General features: G+C 40.3%; 1 protein-coding gene and 1 long non-coding RNA gene across 2 annotated transcripts; both read right to left on the minus strand.

The window, feature by feature from the left end:
- Positions 1–8536: 8536 nt before the first annotated feature.
- Positions 8537–9296, minus strand: LOC122133205. Its single transcript, XR_006152614.1, has 2 exons — positions 8853–9296; positions 8537–8599 (listed from the first exon to the last, which is right to left on the minus strand). It is a non-coding gene; the product is annotated as an uncharacterized LOC122133205 (long non-coding RNA).
- Positions 9297–14131: 4835 nt separating this feature from the next.
- Positions 14132–17456, minus strand: LOC122133200. Its single transcript, XM_042708804.1, has 5 exons — positions 17135–17456; positions 16841–17009; positions 16679–16732; positions 14597–15853; positions 14132–14473 (listed from the first exon to the last, which is right to left on the minus strand). Exons 2-5 carry the CDS (start codon positions 17001–17003, stop codon positions 14181–14183), a joined length of 1767 nt encoding a protein of 588 aa, XP_042564738.1. The 5' UTR covers positions 17004–17009; positions 17135–17456; the 3' UTR covers positions 14132–14180.
- Between the last annotated feature and the right edge of the window lie 248 nt (positions 17457–17704).

Below are 17704 nucleotides of genomic sequence, written 5' to 3' on the forward strand. Positions count from 1 at the left end.
AATGCTTTCTTTTGAAATCTCCTTACAAGATATTTTAGCTTGTTTTAGATGATCTGTTGGGATCAGGAGGGTAGTAGAGGGACTCCTGACCAGACTGAAACCTTGTGATGGATCTAGGTGAAGAAATGCTTCACTTGATGTCGAGGATGTTTGGTGAGATACTTTGGGAGATCCCATTCCATTTATGGAAAGTACCGTTTGTATCCCTACAAAGTCTTCTGCACTTAGTGTCTCGACCGCAGACATAATTTGAGCTGCTTGTTCAGCATCAGGTTTTTGATTAGCATAATTCCATTCTTCATTCAGTCCTGTCTGCTCATTAGTGTTAGCATGCTCACTTGAGGAAACATTGAGCACAGCTGTATCAGACAGCCTTTGTACCTCTGTATTGCTTAGTATTGCCAAAGCATTAGTATCTGAAAGGCTACTGTCATCAAATGGAATTTCATTTGAGTTTTCTGAAAAAGAAAGATTATGTAAATGGTGATTAAATGGCTAAAAAGCATTTATCAAATCACACCTTCACTGAAACTGGCAAGGTTTTGGTAAACTGCACCTCAAACTGTCTGTGGATTCAACTTTACCTAAAACTATCAATGGATTGACTTCAGTGGGGCAAGAATGCACTTACCACTTGATGTAATAGTTGAGGATGCCCCATTTGTTGTCATTTCAGATGATTTCCTCTCCAGGTTAATGTTGCTGGAACATTTAACTACATCTGATGTTGTCTCTGAAGGCACCTTCTCAAGATTCAGCAACGGTTCAGAAACATCTTCTGTTGACACGTTGGGCGTTAAAACCAGGACAGAAGTTGACACCTGAAGGTGCTCTGCAGAATCTTTTTCAGAGACATCTCCACTTGAATGCAGAGGAGACAATCTTGGGGATCTGATTCTCACTTGTGAAACTTCTGCCCTGATTTCATCTTTGCTGGGAGTCCTTATATAAGCAACTCTTTGTTCAGCTGACTCAGATGGTGATACAACAGCAGTGTCACTTCCTGACTTCTGAACATTCAAAGCATCACTGGCTGAAAGGCTTACATGATGTAATGAGCTTTTGGAAGCTGCTGGTGATACTTTCTCCAACACTCCTGTTTTGATGTCAATTTCAGTAAATTCCTCACAAGAAGGAGCCCTGTGAATGATCACCACATAGGGAGCAATTTCCGCCACTTCAACTGCCTTTGAAATGGAAGGGGACTGAATTCTCTCTGAGCTGGATGTTGCTGAAGCAGTTTTAACTTCAACTGTACTATCAATTGGAGTTTCATTTGAGCTTTCTGAAACAGAAAGGTTATTGAGTAATAGGTCACCAAACGGCTTAAGTAATGTGTATATTATATTCGCATGTAAACTGAAACGTGCAAAATTTGGGTATACTGCAACTCTGCCTGTGGATTCAACCGACATCTGTAACCAGACATCTGGCATGATTTGGGGAATTATTTCAGAGATTTGAGTCCCTCAAACTGACTTCAGTATCTTACCAATGCACTTACCACTTGGTGTAATAGTTGAGGATGCCCCGTTTGTTGTCATTTCAGATGGTTTCCTCTCCAAGTTATTATGGCCTGAACATTTAACTACATCCGAAATTATCTCTATAGGCACTGCTTCAACGCTCAACTGTTCTTCAGAAACATCTACTGTTGACACGTTGGGGGTTAAGACCAGGACAGGAGTTGACACCTGAAGGTGCTCTGCAGAAGCTTTTTCAGAGACATCTCCACTTGAATGCAGAGGAGACAATCTTGGGGATCTGATTCTCACTTGTGAAACTTCTGCCCTGATTTCATCTTTGCTGGGAGTCCTTATATAAGCAACTCTTTGCTCAGCTGACTCAGATGGTGATACAACAGCAGTGTCACTTCCTGACTTCTGAGCATCCAAAGCATCATTGGCTGAGAGGCATGTATGATCCAATGAGCTTTTGGAAGCAGCTGATGACAATCCTCCCTCCCTGGAAGGTATCTTCTGAATGATCACCACATGAGGAGTAATTACTGCCTCTTCGGGATCCTTTGAAGATAACTGAATACATTCTGAGCTTGGCTGTGAGGATGCTGTTTCCACTTCAGGTCTACAACCAACTGGTATTTCATTTGATCTTTCTGAAACAAAAATAGTTACACAATACAGTAGGTATTTAAAGAAGTAGAAGAGAAAAGAAGCTCACACATACACAGCTGAAATATTTCAGAATGTTGTACTTAGTGTACTTACCACTTGGTGTAATAGGTGGAGATGCTATCATTGCTGCCATTTCAGATGATTTCCTCTCCAAGTTATCATGGCTCAAACATTTAACTACATCCAACTTTTCTTCTAAAGACATTTCTTCAACACTTGACTGTGGTTCAGAAACATCTTCTGCTGACACGTTGGGGGTTAAGACCAGGACAGGAGTTGACACCTGAAGGTGCTCTGCAGAAGCTTTTTCAGAGACATCTCCACTTGAATGCAGAGGAGACAATCTTGGGGATCTGATTCTCACTTGTGAAACTTCTGCCCTGATTTCATCTTTGCTGGGAGTCCTTATATAAGCAACTCTTTGCTCAGCTGACTCAGATGGTGATACAACAGCAGTGTCACTTCCTGACTTCTGAGCATCCAAAGCATCATTGGCTGAGAGGCATGTATGATCCAATGAGCTTTTGGAAGCAGCTGATGACAATCCTCCCTCCCTGGAAGGTATCTTCTGAATGATCACCACATGAGGAGTAATTACTGCCTCTTCGGGATCCTTTGAAGATAACTGAATACATTCTGAGCTTGGCTGTGAGGATGCTGTTTCCACTTCAGGTCTACAACCAACTGGTATTTCATTTGATCTTTCTGAAACAAAAATAGTTACACAATACAGTAGGTATTTAAAGAAGTAGAAGAGAAAAGAAGCTCACACATACACAGCTGAAATATTTCAGAATGTTGTACTTAGTGTACTTACCACTTGGTGTAATAGGTGGAGATGCTATCATTGCTGCCATTTCAGATGATTTCCTCTCCAAGTTATCATGGCTCAAACATTTAACTACTTCCAACTTTTCTTCTAAAGACATTTCTTCAACACTTGACTGTGGTTCAGAAACATCTTCTGCTGACACGTTGGGGGTTAAGACCAGGACAGGAGTTGACACCTGAAGGTGCTCTGCAGAAGCTTTTTCAGAGACATCTCCACTTGAATGCAGAGGAGACAATCTTGGGGATCTGATTCTCACTTGTGAAACTTCTGCCCTGATTTCATCTTTGCTGGGAGTCCTTATATAAGCAACTCTTTGCTCAGCTGACTCAGATGGTGATACAACAGCAGTGTCACTTCCTGACTTCTGAGCATCCAAAGCATCATTGGCTGAGAGGCATGTATGATCCAATGAGCTTTTGGAAGCAGCTGATGACAATCCTCCCTCCCTGGAAGGTATCTTCTGAATGATCACCACATGAGGAGTAATCACTGCCTCTTCGGGATCCTTTGAAGAGAACTGAATACATTCTGAGCTTGGCTGTGAGGATGCTGTTTCCACTTCAGGTCTACAACCAACTGGTATTTCATTTGATCTTTCTGAAACAAAAATAGTTACACAATACAGTAGGTATTTAAAGAAGTAGAAGAGAAAAGAAGCTCACACATACACAGCTGAAATATTTCAGAATGTTGTACTTAGTGTACTTACCACTTGGTATAATAGGTGGAGATGCTATCACTGCTGTCATTGATTTCCTCTCCAAGTTATCATGGCTCAAATATTTAACTACATCCAACTTTTCTTCTAAAGACATTTCTTCAACACTTGACTGTGGTTCAGAAACATTTTCTGCTGACACAATGGAGGCTGAGACAAGGCCAAGAGTTGACACCTGAATGTGGTCTGAAGAGGGACAAAAAAGTAAACATATCAAATTAATCATATTAACTGAAGTAAGTATAATTTGCATATACTGTAATACTGCTGGTGGACAGGTTATCTTTCACCTGTTATGCAAGATGATTTGATGGATCCACTATTCATTTCTGTAGACATATCTTCAACAACCAACACTGGTCTTGACAGATTATCCTCTGATAAAGATGGAGTTGTCAAGCCAGAGGTTGACATCCTGAGGTGATGTGAGGACGCTCTTTCAGAAACATCTCTCTCTGAATGCTGAGGAGACAGTCCCAAGGGTTTGGTTTTGGTTGTGACCTCTTGACTGGGTGATGTACTGGAGGTTAATCCCTCTGCTGCAGTGTCGCTCCCTGGTCCCTGAGGGGAAGCTGGTGGCACTTTCACCAAAACTGATTCTGACCCAGGAAGGTTCTCTTCTCTTGATGTAATACTATCTTCATGGAGGTTTTCCAGTGAAGTGGCTTTGTCCATGGTCTCCCCATGAGTAGTAATACAAGACTCTGAAACACCCTCTGACATGGAGAGTGAGTGAAAACTTTCCAATGCAATGTCACCATCGGATGAAAATTCAACACAGCTGTTTGTAACTGAAAAGGTAAATTGAATGACAAAATGTTGTTGAGGGGACACGTAAAAACTTTAAAACTAAAATAAAATGATGATTAAATTCACAGTGTAGAATTTAAAAAATCTAAAAAGAATTTTAAAACATCTGACTTTTCAGTGCCTTCTGAAATCAAAGGGACACACATTCTTTTCTGAACTACACTCAACAAAATGATCACAAGTAGAACTGTCTGCCGTGAAATTAATCAATTAGACATTCAGAGAAAACAAATCAACAGCACAAATTGGGTGCGTTCGTTAACAGCCGATCCAAGCACTCTGAGCATACTCTGGCACTTTGAAACCATTCGTAAATTCAGAATGCTGTTGGGCATTCTCTGGGCACTCCAGATGAAGAGACAAAGGGGGAAGAACATGACAATCAGTCTAACTGGAAAAAATTACTGTTTTGGGGGAAATCGACAGCTGTGGACTTATTGGCAAATTATAAGCAATAATAAGTCATTCAACAATAAATGCTTACATAGTATTTATCATCTTCACAACAAGCTCTTGAATTAAACATAAACCTAATTTCAACACAGCTGTTTTGATTTTGATTTTTCAAACTACAGTCATTCCATTTTCAGAGTGCCAGATTGAATTTACGAACGCACCCAGTGTGTATAATGCATTCCACTTGGAACTCTGTATGTGTGTCTTACCAGATATGCAAGATGGTTCAGGAGAATGAGTTTTGAGTCTCTCGGCTGAATTGGCTGTTCCAACAGACTCCTTTTCACTTTGTGTGCTAGTTAAGGATCCTTCATTTAGTGATGTTTCAGGTAGTTTTCCCTCTTCATTTTTACTTGAAGATTCAACCACATTAGATTGTACTTCTAAAGGTTCATAATCATCTTCCTTCGAAGCAGAGGGAGTCCAAGCCAAGCCAGAGGCTGACACACCGAGGTGATCTGATGATGTTCTTCTTGAAACATCTCCCTTTGAGTGCTGTGGAGACAATCTTGGGGATTTGGTTGCCATTGATGAGACACTTTCATCTGTCTCATGTAAACTTTGTGTCCCAGAAGCCCTCTGCACTAATTCAGAAGGTGTTGTAACAACAGTGGTACTCCCTGACTTGTGGACACACACTGTATCAGTGGCTGAATTACTTGTGTGAGTCAATGATGGTCTAAAATGAGCTGATGGCACTTCAGGAAGAGGCTCCCCAGAAGGAGCGTTGTGAATGATGACCACATGTGAAGCAGTGTCTGACTCTACTGAAATAGAAGAGGAATGAATCCCACCTAAATTTGGAAAAGTAACAATGATGTTCAACTGGAAGTACACTCTTAACTCTCTAAAGTTATATTGGTAAGTACTATATGGGGCATATCAAACAATTAAGAAACAGTTTGAAACAAGAAATATACTTTACTACAAATAACAATTATAAAAAAATATTATTGAGTGTGCTGATTGTATTGTCATTAGTAAATTAATCATGCCTTACCCAATATGCAAGATGACTTTGGTGTTATTCTGGGAGATCTGAGGGTCTCTGATGATGTCACTGTATCTCCAATAACCTGATCACCTAATGGCTTTGCTGATGGTCCTGTAACTGTTTCTGCATCAGATGATTTCCGCTCTAAATGATGTGGTGCCACTGGTGGTAGTGTCTCATCGTCCATTTGCAATCTAAAAACATCGTCTGCTGACAAAGAGAAGCCAAAGGTTGATAAACAGGGTGCTTTGCGAGAGCTCAGATACATATCTGCTTGACAGATTATGTGCTAATTTCCTCTTGACAGGTTGTCCAACTAAGGGGGAGTAGTAATACTGAACTATGTACTGCCCATTCAGTTCTGTCACAACAGTGTCACTTCCTATACCTCAGATTAGCCAAGACATTAATGGTTGAAAGATGTGCTGAAGAGACTTTACCCAAAGCTGATCCAGATCCAGGAACATGTCCTACTCCTGGTGTAAAAGCAGTTTCAAAAAGCTCGTCCTCAGAAGGAGCTTTGTGAATAATCACCACATATGGTGTGCCATCTGACTCTACAGCACCCACTGAAATGGAAGGGAAATTAGATTTGTGTAGAGGATGCAATTCCAACTTTTACGTAATCTATTTCAAGATGAGATGTAATTTGTGTCTCAACGTAGGTGACAACAATTACAAGTAAAAAAACTATTAATATTATATAATACAGCACTTTACCTGATGTTTTGGGAGATGTTACAGGAGACTGGAATCCCTCTGCTCCACTGGTAGAGTGGGTCCTGACCACATATGGTTCTGATCTATGTTGGTCCTCCTCCTCTGTTTTAAGATCTGTGTCAAACAGTTCCCCAAATGAGGGACCTTTGTAGACAATCACCACCTCTGGGATGGAAACAAACTCTGCTAAACTTTCAGAAACAGCCGTGGATACACCTTCACATTCATCGTCATCTTCGTCTGAATCTTCAAAGAGTACTGTGATAGAAGACTCTGTGTCAAGGCTGTCTTCAGAGATACCGCTTGTTGAACCTTCCACTTTCTCATTTGCTGCAGCTGTGTGTGATCTCTTTCTGAAGGATGGTAGTCTAGAAAGGCCTTTAACTCTTTGCTTAGAACCGGAATGAAGCCTGGTCTGGCTCCAACTTGATGTCAAATCAATGCTCTCTGAAGACAATCTCAAAGGGATGTCTTTCATTATCTCTGTTGCATTGTGGTCACTTATCATGTCCTCCGCCTGTGGAGTGTTAACATCTCCAGGGACATCAGATAGTTCCATAACTGGTGAAGGTGGCGTACTGGACAAGTTATTTCCACTGACACAAACTTCATCTAAGGGAATATCCACCACAGACCAATCAGTGGTCATAGTAAAAACAACAGAAAAAATTCAATCAATTCTCTGGAGTAATTTTGTATTTTCTATTATGTTTTTGTGCGATGCCTGACATGTTCAAGCAGACAGGGTAAATGTCTAACCTGTGGTACAGACCATTAGAAATAACATTATTACTCATTACCAGGTGAAAACATTTTTCAAAGAAGGCTAGGTTGCAGCAACTCTCTCCATTTATCCAATTCATCAGATCAACATATATAACATGAAAGGCAACCAGATAAACCTGTATATCTCAACTTACCCTTAACATCTGATGATATAGGAGACCGTGTCAGACATCTCTCTGAAGGTGCGGTTCTCATTATGGCATTTTCCTCTTGTATGGGTAGTCCAGGTGACAGTGTTACACAAGACTGTTTTCTCCCCATATGCTCGCAGCTTGAACCCTTGTCTTCACTGAGAGTGAAACTTGAATGCACTGAAACTGCGGAACCTTCTTGAGTTGGTAACAGGTCTCCACACACATCTGCAGAAACTAACACAGCAACACATAACAAACACATAAATGGTGGGTATGTCAAAATCGCTCAAGCAAAACCATGATTGTAATATATAGGATATCTTCAGAGATGGTTAGACAGATTTTAACTGCTCAGTATACAGTCTATACCTTATCAAACTGTTTTTGCTAATTGGTTGTGCCATTTCAGCTGGCACTTCAAGGGCACAATAAGACATTGGCCCTATATATTTATTACTGTGCTAAACTACTATTCTAATTTTTTAATAACTATATCTAATAGTTCCTTTAGTACCGTTCTTACTTTCTGAATTCTCAGATGAAACTAGGCATTCATCTGAGGGCACTTCATAGACGACAACAAAATCAGCATCCTCTTCAGGATCATCCAAGGGAGTTTCATCTGTTCCTCCTGAAAAAAAGTTTATCATGTCTATTTAGTTCAATGAAACTAATGAAGAATTGAAGGATGAATCTTTACATATAACATCAACTATGATTAATGACCCTGTTGATTACCTGGTACACTAGATGTTTTCATTCCAACTCTCTCCCTTTGGCTGAGTGTCCTCAGTACTGTTTGGCTTGGAGACCTTTCTAAAATCATAGCTGATTCAGACAAGTCCTCCTCCTCCTCCTCCTCCTCCTCTGACAGAAAGTCATGTGAGGACCTGTACAGCATGCAGCTTGAAGTCAAATCAAGTTGCTCAGCAGATGATCTCACAGTGATCTCATGTATGCGGTCTCTCAGATGGTGGGACTCAACTTTCTGTGGAGGTGATGGAACTCTGACTGCTATAGAAGAGAAATCGTTTCACAATGAGAATCTCAATTTCACATGGCATATAATCCTTCTGATCAGTGTTTTGCCTGCATTTGCAATGTATGAAAAACTATACGTTTCTCTAAGAGATTCTATAATAACAAAATCATCTGTAGCCTTTTCAGCTTGTAAATCATAAAGAATATGATGATATGATATACGATAATATACTAAATAACATCACATCTGTTAATGCTAAAAAAACGGTATTACAGAATTATTTACCTGATTCACTGGATGACTTGGGAGATAATTTTGGAGGTCCATGTCTGTCTTCTAACACTCTCTGTTCATCAAAGTGTATTTCTTGCAGTGATACCTCAGACATCTGTTGTGCAGCAATCCCAAATTCACAATCTGAAAACTGTTCATATTCCTTAAAGATGTCTGACAGATATATTGCTGAAACTGCAGATATGCTAGACAGTTCATTGCTACAAGGAACTATGCTGCAGAGTTCTTCTGTGGGAGTTGTTCCAGATATTTGAAGGCTTTGTTGGTAAGTTGATTTGTCTGTAGCTTGTCCTGTTCCATGGACCACTAGTTGGTGGTTAAGAGCATCGGAGGATGAAAGTCTCATGCAACAGTCACTGCATTCAGATTTCGAAGATTGTCTAGCCACAGGATAATACTTTCTTAAAGATCTTCTGATCCCTACGAATTTGTAGAGCAATAATACAATTAATTACCACCATTAAAACACCAGCTCTTAACTTGTAACTTCACGTTTTTAACCAGGTTATATTTAGATGATAGAAAAGGGGCACCTCTTAATCTCTGGTATGTTAAAACAAGATCCCTGATGTCCATCGACGGGTTTTCTTTCAAATAAAAAAAGGAGAACATCAAATTAGACAAAATATGTGGCTGAGCTATTTTATTTCGTCCCTCAAATAAGTTTCCCGTTGATGAAAACCCGTTATTCACCATTTCTGTACTCCAGGAGCCCTTGATAGTAGACTTCAACGAAATGTCTCACGCGTTTGGGACGTTCCCTCACTACAGCCTCTGCGACACATTCCAGACAAGTTTTGAGTCCGTAGGGCACAATAAGAGTGCGTCGTGGCTTGAACTTTTTCACCGGCATCTTAATAGAATGCGAGCTGATGTTAATGGTTGTGTCAGAAATTTAAATAAAACGTTTAGCTTCTTAAGAACACGTTTGGTAGTTGGCTATCATAGCTAACGTTTGCTGACGTTAGGCTTACCTAACGTTGGTTTTAGTTAACACAACGCTAAACGCTAGATTTCGATTAATGGCCTATCGAAACTGTTTGGCTTACCTCTGCAAGTGGCTTGTGCCTCCTTGGTGGTTCCAGCAATCTCCACCGGACCCCAACCAATTATATCCCCCTCTCAAAGCATCATGTTGGCCTACATGAATTGTTGCCAAATTGGGCCCATTACAAATGCTCCCGCTACAGCAACAACTGCCCATTGCAAATTCGATTAATAATAACAAAGTGACGTCTGTTTGTAGCGAACATTCCATGGAATCGCCGTGTTTGTTGTGTAGGCTAATTTTACGTTTAAGTAGATACGAGTTAAAAGAGTTGTTGGTAATCAAATAAGAACTATAGTCAATTTTTATAATTGTGACAACAATTATATCTGTTATGGCACTTTTTTTTTTTAAAGTGATTTTAAGTAGCAGAAGCTATTTACGTGAACTATTTGTTGTTAATATTTAGTAATATCTCTATTTTGTGGAGGCCCAAATGGTTTCTATGTTTTTTTTAAACGTAGTCGCTCCTTATATTTTGTTCTTTGTTCCTTCCTTATACAATAAAGCAATACAATATATGACGTGGTGATTATTCTGTCCTCCTTGGAGACTTGTAGTTTTCATCCTGTAAACCCGGTAAAATAGTTCTTTCAATGTTTGATCAATGTACGTTTTAGACTAACGAGTCACACAGTTGCATTTCACTTCCCTAAAGACAAATCTATAATGTGGTGTTTTGAACATGACAAAATGTTCAAAAAAGTTGTTTTTATTATTCAAAAGGTAAAGTAATATTTCTGTCCTGTGTCATAAGCATATCCTATTTATTACTTAACGATAAAATCAGCCGGTGTTTGGATTACCATGACACGGCTCGTGGGAGTCACCCTTGTTGAACGGGGCACTGTATGGATGCTGTTTCGTTGCAGTTCGATCAGCATTAGCCATCTCTTTTCCAGGCATGTGCGCAGCAGGGTAAAAGGGGCCCTGAAAGTGCTGAGTGGACGCTAAAGCAGGAGGCATAGCTCCAGGAGGTTGCTGTCCCATGAGAGCAAATGGTGGCATGTGTCTGTGTAGTGGATGCATGCTTGGAATGACGTTCACAGATTGATCTTGACGAATTGATGACATCCTGATAGATGTCTGTTTGAAATGTGTGGTTTTCATCTGCATGGTTTGATAGGGTTTCACTGTCAAACAAGGGGGCACAGGCATTTGCACTGTCGGTGGGAGGTGCCTGCATGGAAAGTGGTTTGATGGCATTGGGAAGGGCTGGTAAAATGGCATGGCTGAGAAGGAGCTCCTGGGAGCATAGAAACTTCTTTCCATCTCAGGATTTTGTTCAGGTTCTTGAGCATCGCCGTGACATCTATTTGAGCTAGGGCTGTAACAGGCATGTTCCTGATGGTAGGGATAACATGGATAAAATAATGGCTGATCATATGGAGGGTAAACAGAGCCGTCAAAGAAGCTGGGTTTCCAGAAAGGATACTGAGTCAAAGGATGAACTGGTTGAATGCAAGCACCTGTACACATTTACACACACACAAGAAAAAAAACTGTCATGTAAATGATAGCGCTTGAAAGTTACTCATAATTGATACAATTCATTCTTCATTTTGTAAGAGAATCTTAGCGAAAAGATTGGCTTACCATCGCTACCCATACTTGGTGGCTGGATTTGCTCTCTTGCATTGCTGATATGAACTACACATGATGGTGAGTCCTGAGTGCACTGACTTCCAGCAATCTCAGTGGTGGATTGTTGGTTATTCTGGGAAACCATTGAAGTCTGGCATCGTACTGAGGTCACTTTGGGCTGTGTAGGTCTTGTCTTTGTAACTTCATCTCTCTGTACATTGCATGGATGACAAGGTATTGTTTTTACAACTGTTGCCCCCACGGACATTTGGTAAACAGAAGCAGTGGAAGCCTCAATTCGAATTCTCTCCTCTGTTTTCTGAATTGTTAGACGGTCTCCTCTTGCTAGCGGTTCACCCACTGCTGTGGTCACATCACTTTTCTTGACACATGTTGACGGTTTTGTGGTATCTCTACGTAATGGCAGTTGTGGTACATTATCTGATTTGGGTCTTGTTCCAGAACATGACACTGCTGTGGACAAGGGTTGCTTGTTCCCTGGCAGCGTAGTGGCTAATGAAATGGCACCATTGCCACATTTATCTTGACTTCCATTTTCTTGAGACAAAGGTTTAACAGGAATGATTCCGATTTCAGCATCACTAGAAATCTTTAAAGAGTCTGCTGTCTGTTCAGATTTTATAGGGACTGACTTTAGATACCCCATCGTTTGTAATTCCTCTTCAAAACCAACCACAAGTAAAGTTTCAGCTAAAAATATACAAATACAAATTAAACTGATATTACGTCAGTGGATTGTTTGAAAACTTTTTAATCATTACTCAATTCTCTATATTTGTAGAGCAAACAGGCCTGCACAGTGTAACAGACTCACCTGTGCCATTATGGAATTCTTTGACAAGCCTCTTAATGTTGACATAAGGTCCGTGTCCTTGAAAAAAAAAAGAATCGAAAAAGCAATACAATTTTCTCAAAGCAATTGACCAGTATGAACAAATATCGGTTACATTACATGCTCACTTGTAGCCTACAGTTTACCTTTTCTAAATTCTTTCAGTTTAACCAAATAGTAGAGGGCAAACAACTGGATGTCTTGAGGCTTCTTCTTTATCACAGTTCTCGCCAAGCCCTCCAACATTGTAAGTAGTCCATCGGGGACTGGTATCTGTGATTCTGCCATTCCCAGGGGTCTTTTTGGCTCTATAAAACGTGTACATAGATTATTGTATTACTTAGACAGTAATATTTGCGAGGCCATAGTCCTTGCTTAATTGAGCAGCAACGATTGCTGACAACCTAGCGATATCGTTTTTTATAGGTAGCGAAAAGTTTGCTACTCGTGATCATTTAGCCTATGCCATTGTACTTACAGGTGATCTATTTCAATTTAGCAAATTATAACAAATATTAAATTATAATGTATGAATTACCTTACATTAATATTTCAGTTGAAACTCACAGCATACTGAAGCCATTGTGGTAAATATAAACCTTCAGTGAAGTCGATTGAACCAAGAAAAATCACCATCACAACGGATTCCAACATCTTATCGTGCATGAGAACGTTGATTATTGACTCGCGTCATATAAAAACGTATCGAGTAAGTGCCGACCAGCGTTCTCACCAACGTTCTGTACTTTTATTTGGTTGATAGCATACACTTCGATAGAAATATAAACCGAACAAACAAAAACGACTATTTGTATTGAATTGTCGCATGAAATAAAAACCTAAATCTCTACAACGTTTGACATTCTATTCAGGACCATGGACAGCGGAAGCCGAATGAGTAGGCTGGACTATATTTGTATTAAACGATTCGAGTAGCCTAACTACAAAGGCCATATTGTCTAAGTAATGATGATCTCACTTCGCAAACACTTAGTTAACACTTTTTTCGGTTCTTGCTTCATTAAAATGCCATATCCAGTTACAGGCCTACGTTCTGTCAGTCTGCCCCAGGGCAGCTGTGGCTACTGAGGTAGCTTACCACCACCGGTATGACTGTGTGTGTATGACTACTGGACTCTGTAAAGCGACTTCGGGTATATAGAGAAGCGCTATATAAAATTGAATTGATTGATTGATTGATTGTGGAAGGATATCCTTGAAAATGATCTTGAATTGTGTCTTTTGAATTGAAAGTCTTTATTGTCCTTGTATTTTCATACAACGAAATTTGGAGTTCTTAATCATTGTTGTGGGCAGGTGTAGTATTCATATTGGACCATTTGAGCAGAGTTTCTGAACTTGCAATGGTAGACACAACACAGAGCTGAAAGGGTTAAAATATCCAACATTTAATTCGAATTTTTATTTATTGAACTGTTGCTTCTGTTGCATTCTACTACCACATTTGCAACTGAGGGGGGCTATTTTGTATTTTATTTTTTACAAAAATATCTCTGAATTTAATTTCTTCCCCTAACAGCTTTATCTAGGCTAAATATTTACATTTCATCATAGGCTACTTAATGTACAGCTGCCTACTCCCTTAGACAAATCACTTCAGTAACACTCAAAGTCCCACTTAACATTACATTTAAATGAATTATATAGTGCACTTACCAGTAATAATTTCATTTTCATTTTACCTCCATAACATAATAGAGAAGTCATCAGTGATTTACTGCAGAATGCATGCACCACGTCTTTTTCTCTGAAAGCAATACTCTCAAACAGATTTCAATGCAATGTGTGTAATTATGGAAGCAGGTTAGAGGGACTAGAGGGCCTTGCTGTATGTTTCATGGGCAGGGTGTTGGCATCCAGTGGGTAAAGGGCATGCAAGAAAGAGGATGGGCATCTGAGGACAGGTGGAACCATTCTGGAATGTGGGTGCCTGGTCTGATGAGGCTTGCTGAGTTGCCTGGCATGGTTCTGAGTGGCCTGCTGTCCCAGACTGACTGGCTGGTGTTTCTGTTGAATGAGGCTGAGCCACAGGGCACAACCTCCATAGCTGTGGGCTCATAAATGGGAAAACCATGCCGGGTATTCCTGCTGGTGGGCTGGACTGAGCTGTAGGGACATGGAAAGAGAAAGAAATTGTTGACTTTTTGTTTATAGTTCTGTTCTGTTAGGTCTTCTCACAAATTTGTATAAGTACAAGTTCTTTTATAGTTAGAATAGACTAGAATTCACCTGTGCCTGGAGAGGTGTGCATGGCATACTGTGGTGGTTGCAATTCAGCAGCCAGTGGCTGAAGTTGTTGCTCGACAGTAGGAGGCACTGTTCTCCCAGAGGTAGCGGTAGGGCCAGAGTTCTGAGGCAAATAGCCTGCAGCCAGAAGAGCATAAGGCATTGGGAAGGCCCAATATACCATTTGCTGGGCAGTCTGTGGGGCTGGAACCTCGGTTGAACTCGTTTCAGTCATTTCCTCTGGGAATGATGTCTCTGTTAACTTGGTAGCACTAGATGAGGTCAATACCTCCTGTGTTAAGGTTGAAGCCTTCACTTTAACATTGTTTACTTTCTTTCGTTTTATACTGAGAAGTATCTTCAATTGTTTGTCCATCAGCTCAGCTATTTCACCCTCCTCCATTGCGGGTGGGGTCCACTCTACATTGTTCACACCAAACAACTCAGGGTCTTCAGCAGGAGCTATGGGTCTGACAAGTGTGTGATCACCCTGGTTCTTCTTCCTGTCAGAAGTACTGAGAGAAAGCTGGTGAGGACCATTGGCCAGAGCTGTTGCAGAACTGTGGTCAGCTGCAAGCTCACTCTCTAGTTCCAGTAGAAGAGCAGAACTGTCTGGGTTCACTTGGGGAAAAAATCCATCAAAAGGTCTATGCTGAGATACAGGCTCTGTTAGAGAAAGATGATGACGAGACAGATAATGTGTCATCTCTTGCTCTGCTGAATAAATCTCTTGTTCTGTTGGAAGAGGGGGATAAACCAAACCAGAGGTCGAAACAGATGTGCACGCCAAATGAGAGGTAATTCTTTCTTCTGGGTTGACCAAAACAAGGGTTTCCTCCTGTGGTCCTGAAGCAGTCAAGCACACATCCAAACTGTCTATCTCAGGCTCTTCAGTGAGCACTGCAGGCCTGACCAGCTTACACTCAACTTTCTTCTTGCTAGGCAAAGGCTTCGTGGCTGCTCCTGCAGCAACTTCCTGGGTGAGTGCCGTTTCATTTAGAGGCCGGAGGCGCTTTGAGACCCATTTAGTGTGAATGACCGCTACGATATTATTAGTGCGGGGCACCTTGCCTTCGCCATGCCCTAGAGGCCCTGGAAGGCTTTCGCCGTCATCATCAGGAGATTTGACAGGGATGGAGCCTGAGATTTTCACCATCGTGTGTGCGCGTACAGTAAATAAAGCTGCTGTTGCTACTGATGCTAGTTTCTTGGCTCTCACATCTTTCATAGTACCCAAACCACATCTAGGCAACCTGTCCACTGTTTTTAAAATACACAAAAAAGAAACAGGTGTCAGAGTTTTTTCAGGTATTTCACTGCAAAAACACAGGGGGGTCCTGTGTAGTACAGCTGATATGGTGAAGATATAGGCTACTGTATATTCTATGTGTGTTTACTATCAACTTTAAAGTTATTAATTAGTGTTGTCAATTGATTAAACAAATAAATTGCTGTGATTAATTGAGATTGGTTTTCTTCTAAGACTGAAAATGTATTTAAATGTAAAATCACGAAATGAATAGAATCAACACAAAGAAAGTATAATTACATTCTAATACAATTAGCATCGTTTTAACTTTGAACAGAGATTCTCTCCTGTGAACTACAGATTTCCAATAAAACCAAGGCCATGAAAATTGACTGTCAGGCATATTTGTGGTTTGTGTATCACGTAAAGTGTGAAAGGACTTTCATTTTGAAACGAGACAAAGTTATTACGAATCAATACTATAGGGTAATACTATAGGTAGCTTGCAACTAGGTCAACCAGTCGTTAGTTAGAACGTGAAGTTGGGTTAGTTGTACATTGAAGCGCCCAATAAACTTGCTAGCTCGTGAATTCAACTAAGCTGTGCCAGGTGTACTTGGATGCCCAGATATTTTAACCATTAGCACTTACAGAAATAATAACAGAACCCGGGCAACTGCGTTAATTGTATTAATTTTGACAACACTAATGTTTATAAATTCTATATGTATCATTAAAGAAATCCACAAATAGATTTAGTTATAAACATGTTTCTTTCATGAGTAAATTCACTCATTTAATATGTTCAACAAATAAGTGCAAGCATTCATCTTTACCTCTGCTTTCATGGAACTGTTTCACAAGCCTTTGAATATCTTCGTTGTTACACACTGTGCAGCAAATAGCAAGATTAGAGAGGAAATATACAAAAGATACACTGCCAGACAGTGATTGTCTTACATATTTGTCTAATTATAGCATTGATACATGTGGCTCACCTGCTCTAAAACGCATCAGTTCTGCAAAGTAAAGCGTAGCGAAGTGCGGTATACTTTCCGGCCGCCTCTGCACAACAGCTCGGCTAAGGCCCTCAATGATCGTTCTGAGGCCCCGTGGCACCTCTATCTTTGGGGGATACTGATACACGAGAGCTAGCTCCATGTTCCCCTATAATAGAGCAAATAATAATTTTAAAGTACGCGTCAGGGGTATATTGTATCCCCAAGAATTTGCAAATGTGATCTGTGGGGGAAAGCATTAAGGCGTCCATTATAACAATGGTGAAAACTTACGAAGGATGATGGCCAGTGCCCTATGATTTCCACCGCGCTTCCAAGGAACCGACTCCAACCTGTGACTGCGTCATATGTTTACAACCAGTCTGATGTTACCCACATTAGCAGGTCACGTTTTGTTGGTTGATGAATGACGCAGGGTAGCCGTTTCGTCACAATGACTCAATTTCTTCTGCGATGGATGGCGATAGATCAGTCAGTAATATCATCATCATCATCATCATCATTGTTTATTCAGGGAGAAATTGACTGAGCACAGGGCTCTTTTGCAGCAATGCCCTGATTGAGGCCACATAGTACAGAAGAACAATACATAAACAAACCACAACAAAACGAAACAGACAAAATACATTTAAAAAAAAAAACACACCAAACAACTCAGAAATTAAGCATAAAAAATAAATAAATAAAATAACATAAAGTAAAAAAATTAAATCAGAGAATCATTCAAAACAACAGCATTGAGGCACATCCTTATTATCTAAAAGGCTCTTAAATTGGTGACAGACAAATACTTGGTTAATTTCAACTCCACTTGAATAGTGTTCCATTTATGGGAAGCAAATA

Source organism: Clupea harengus, chromosome 10 (assembly GCF_900700415.2).
Source record: "Clupea harengus chromosome 10, Ch_v2.0.2, whole genome shotgun sequence".
NCBI classification, from domain to species: Eukaryota; Metazoa; Chordata; class Actinopteri; order Clupeiformes; family Clupeidae; genus Clupea; species Clupea harengus.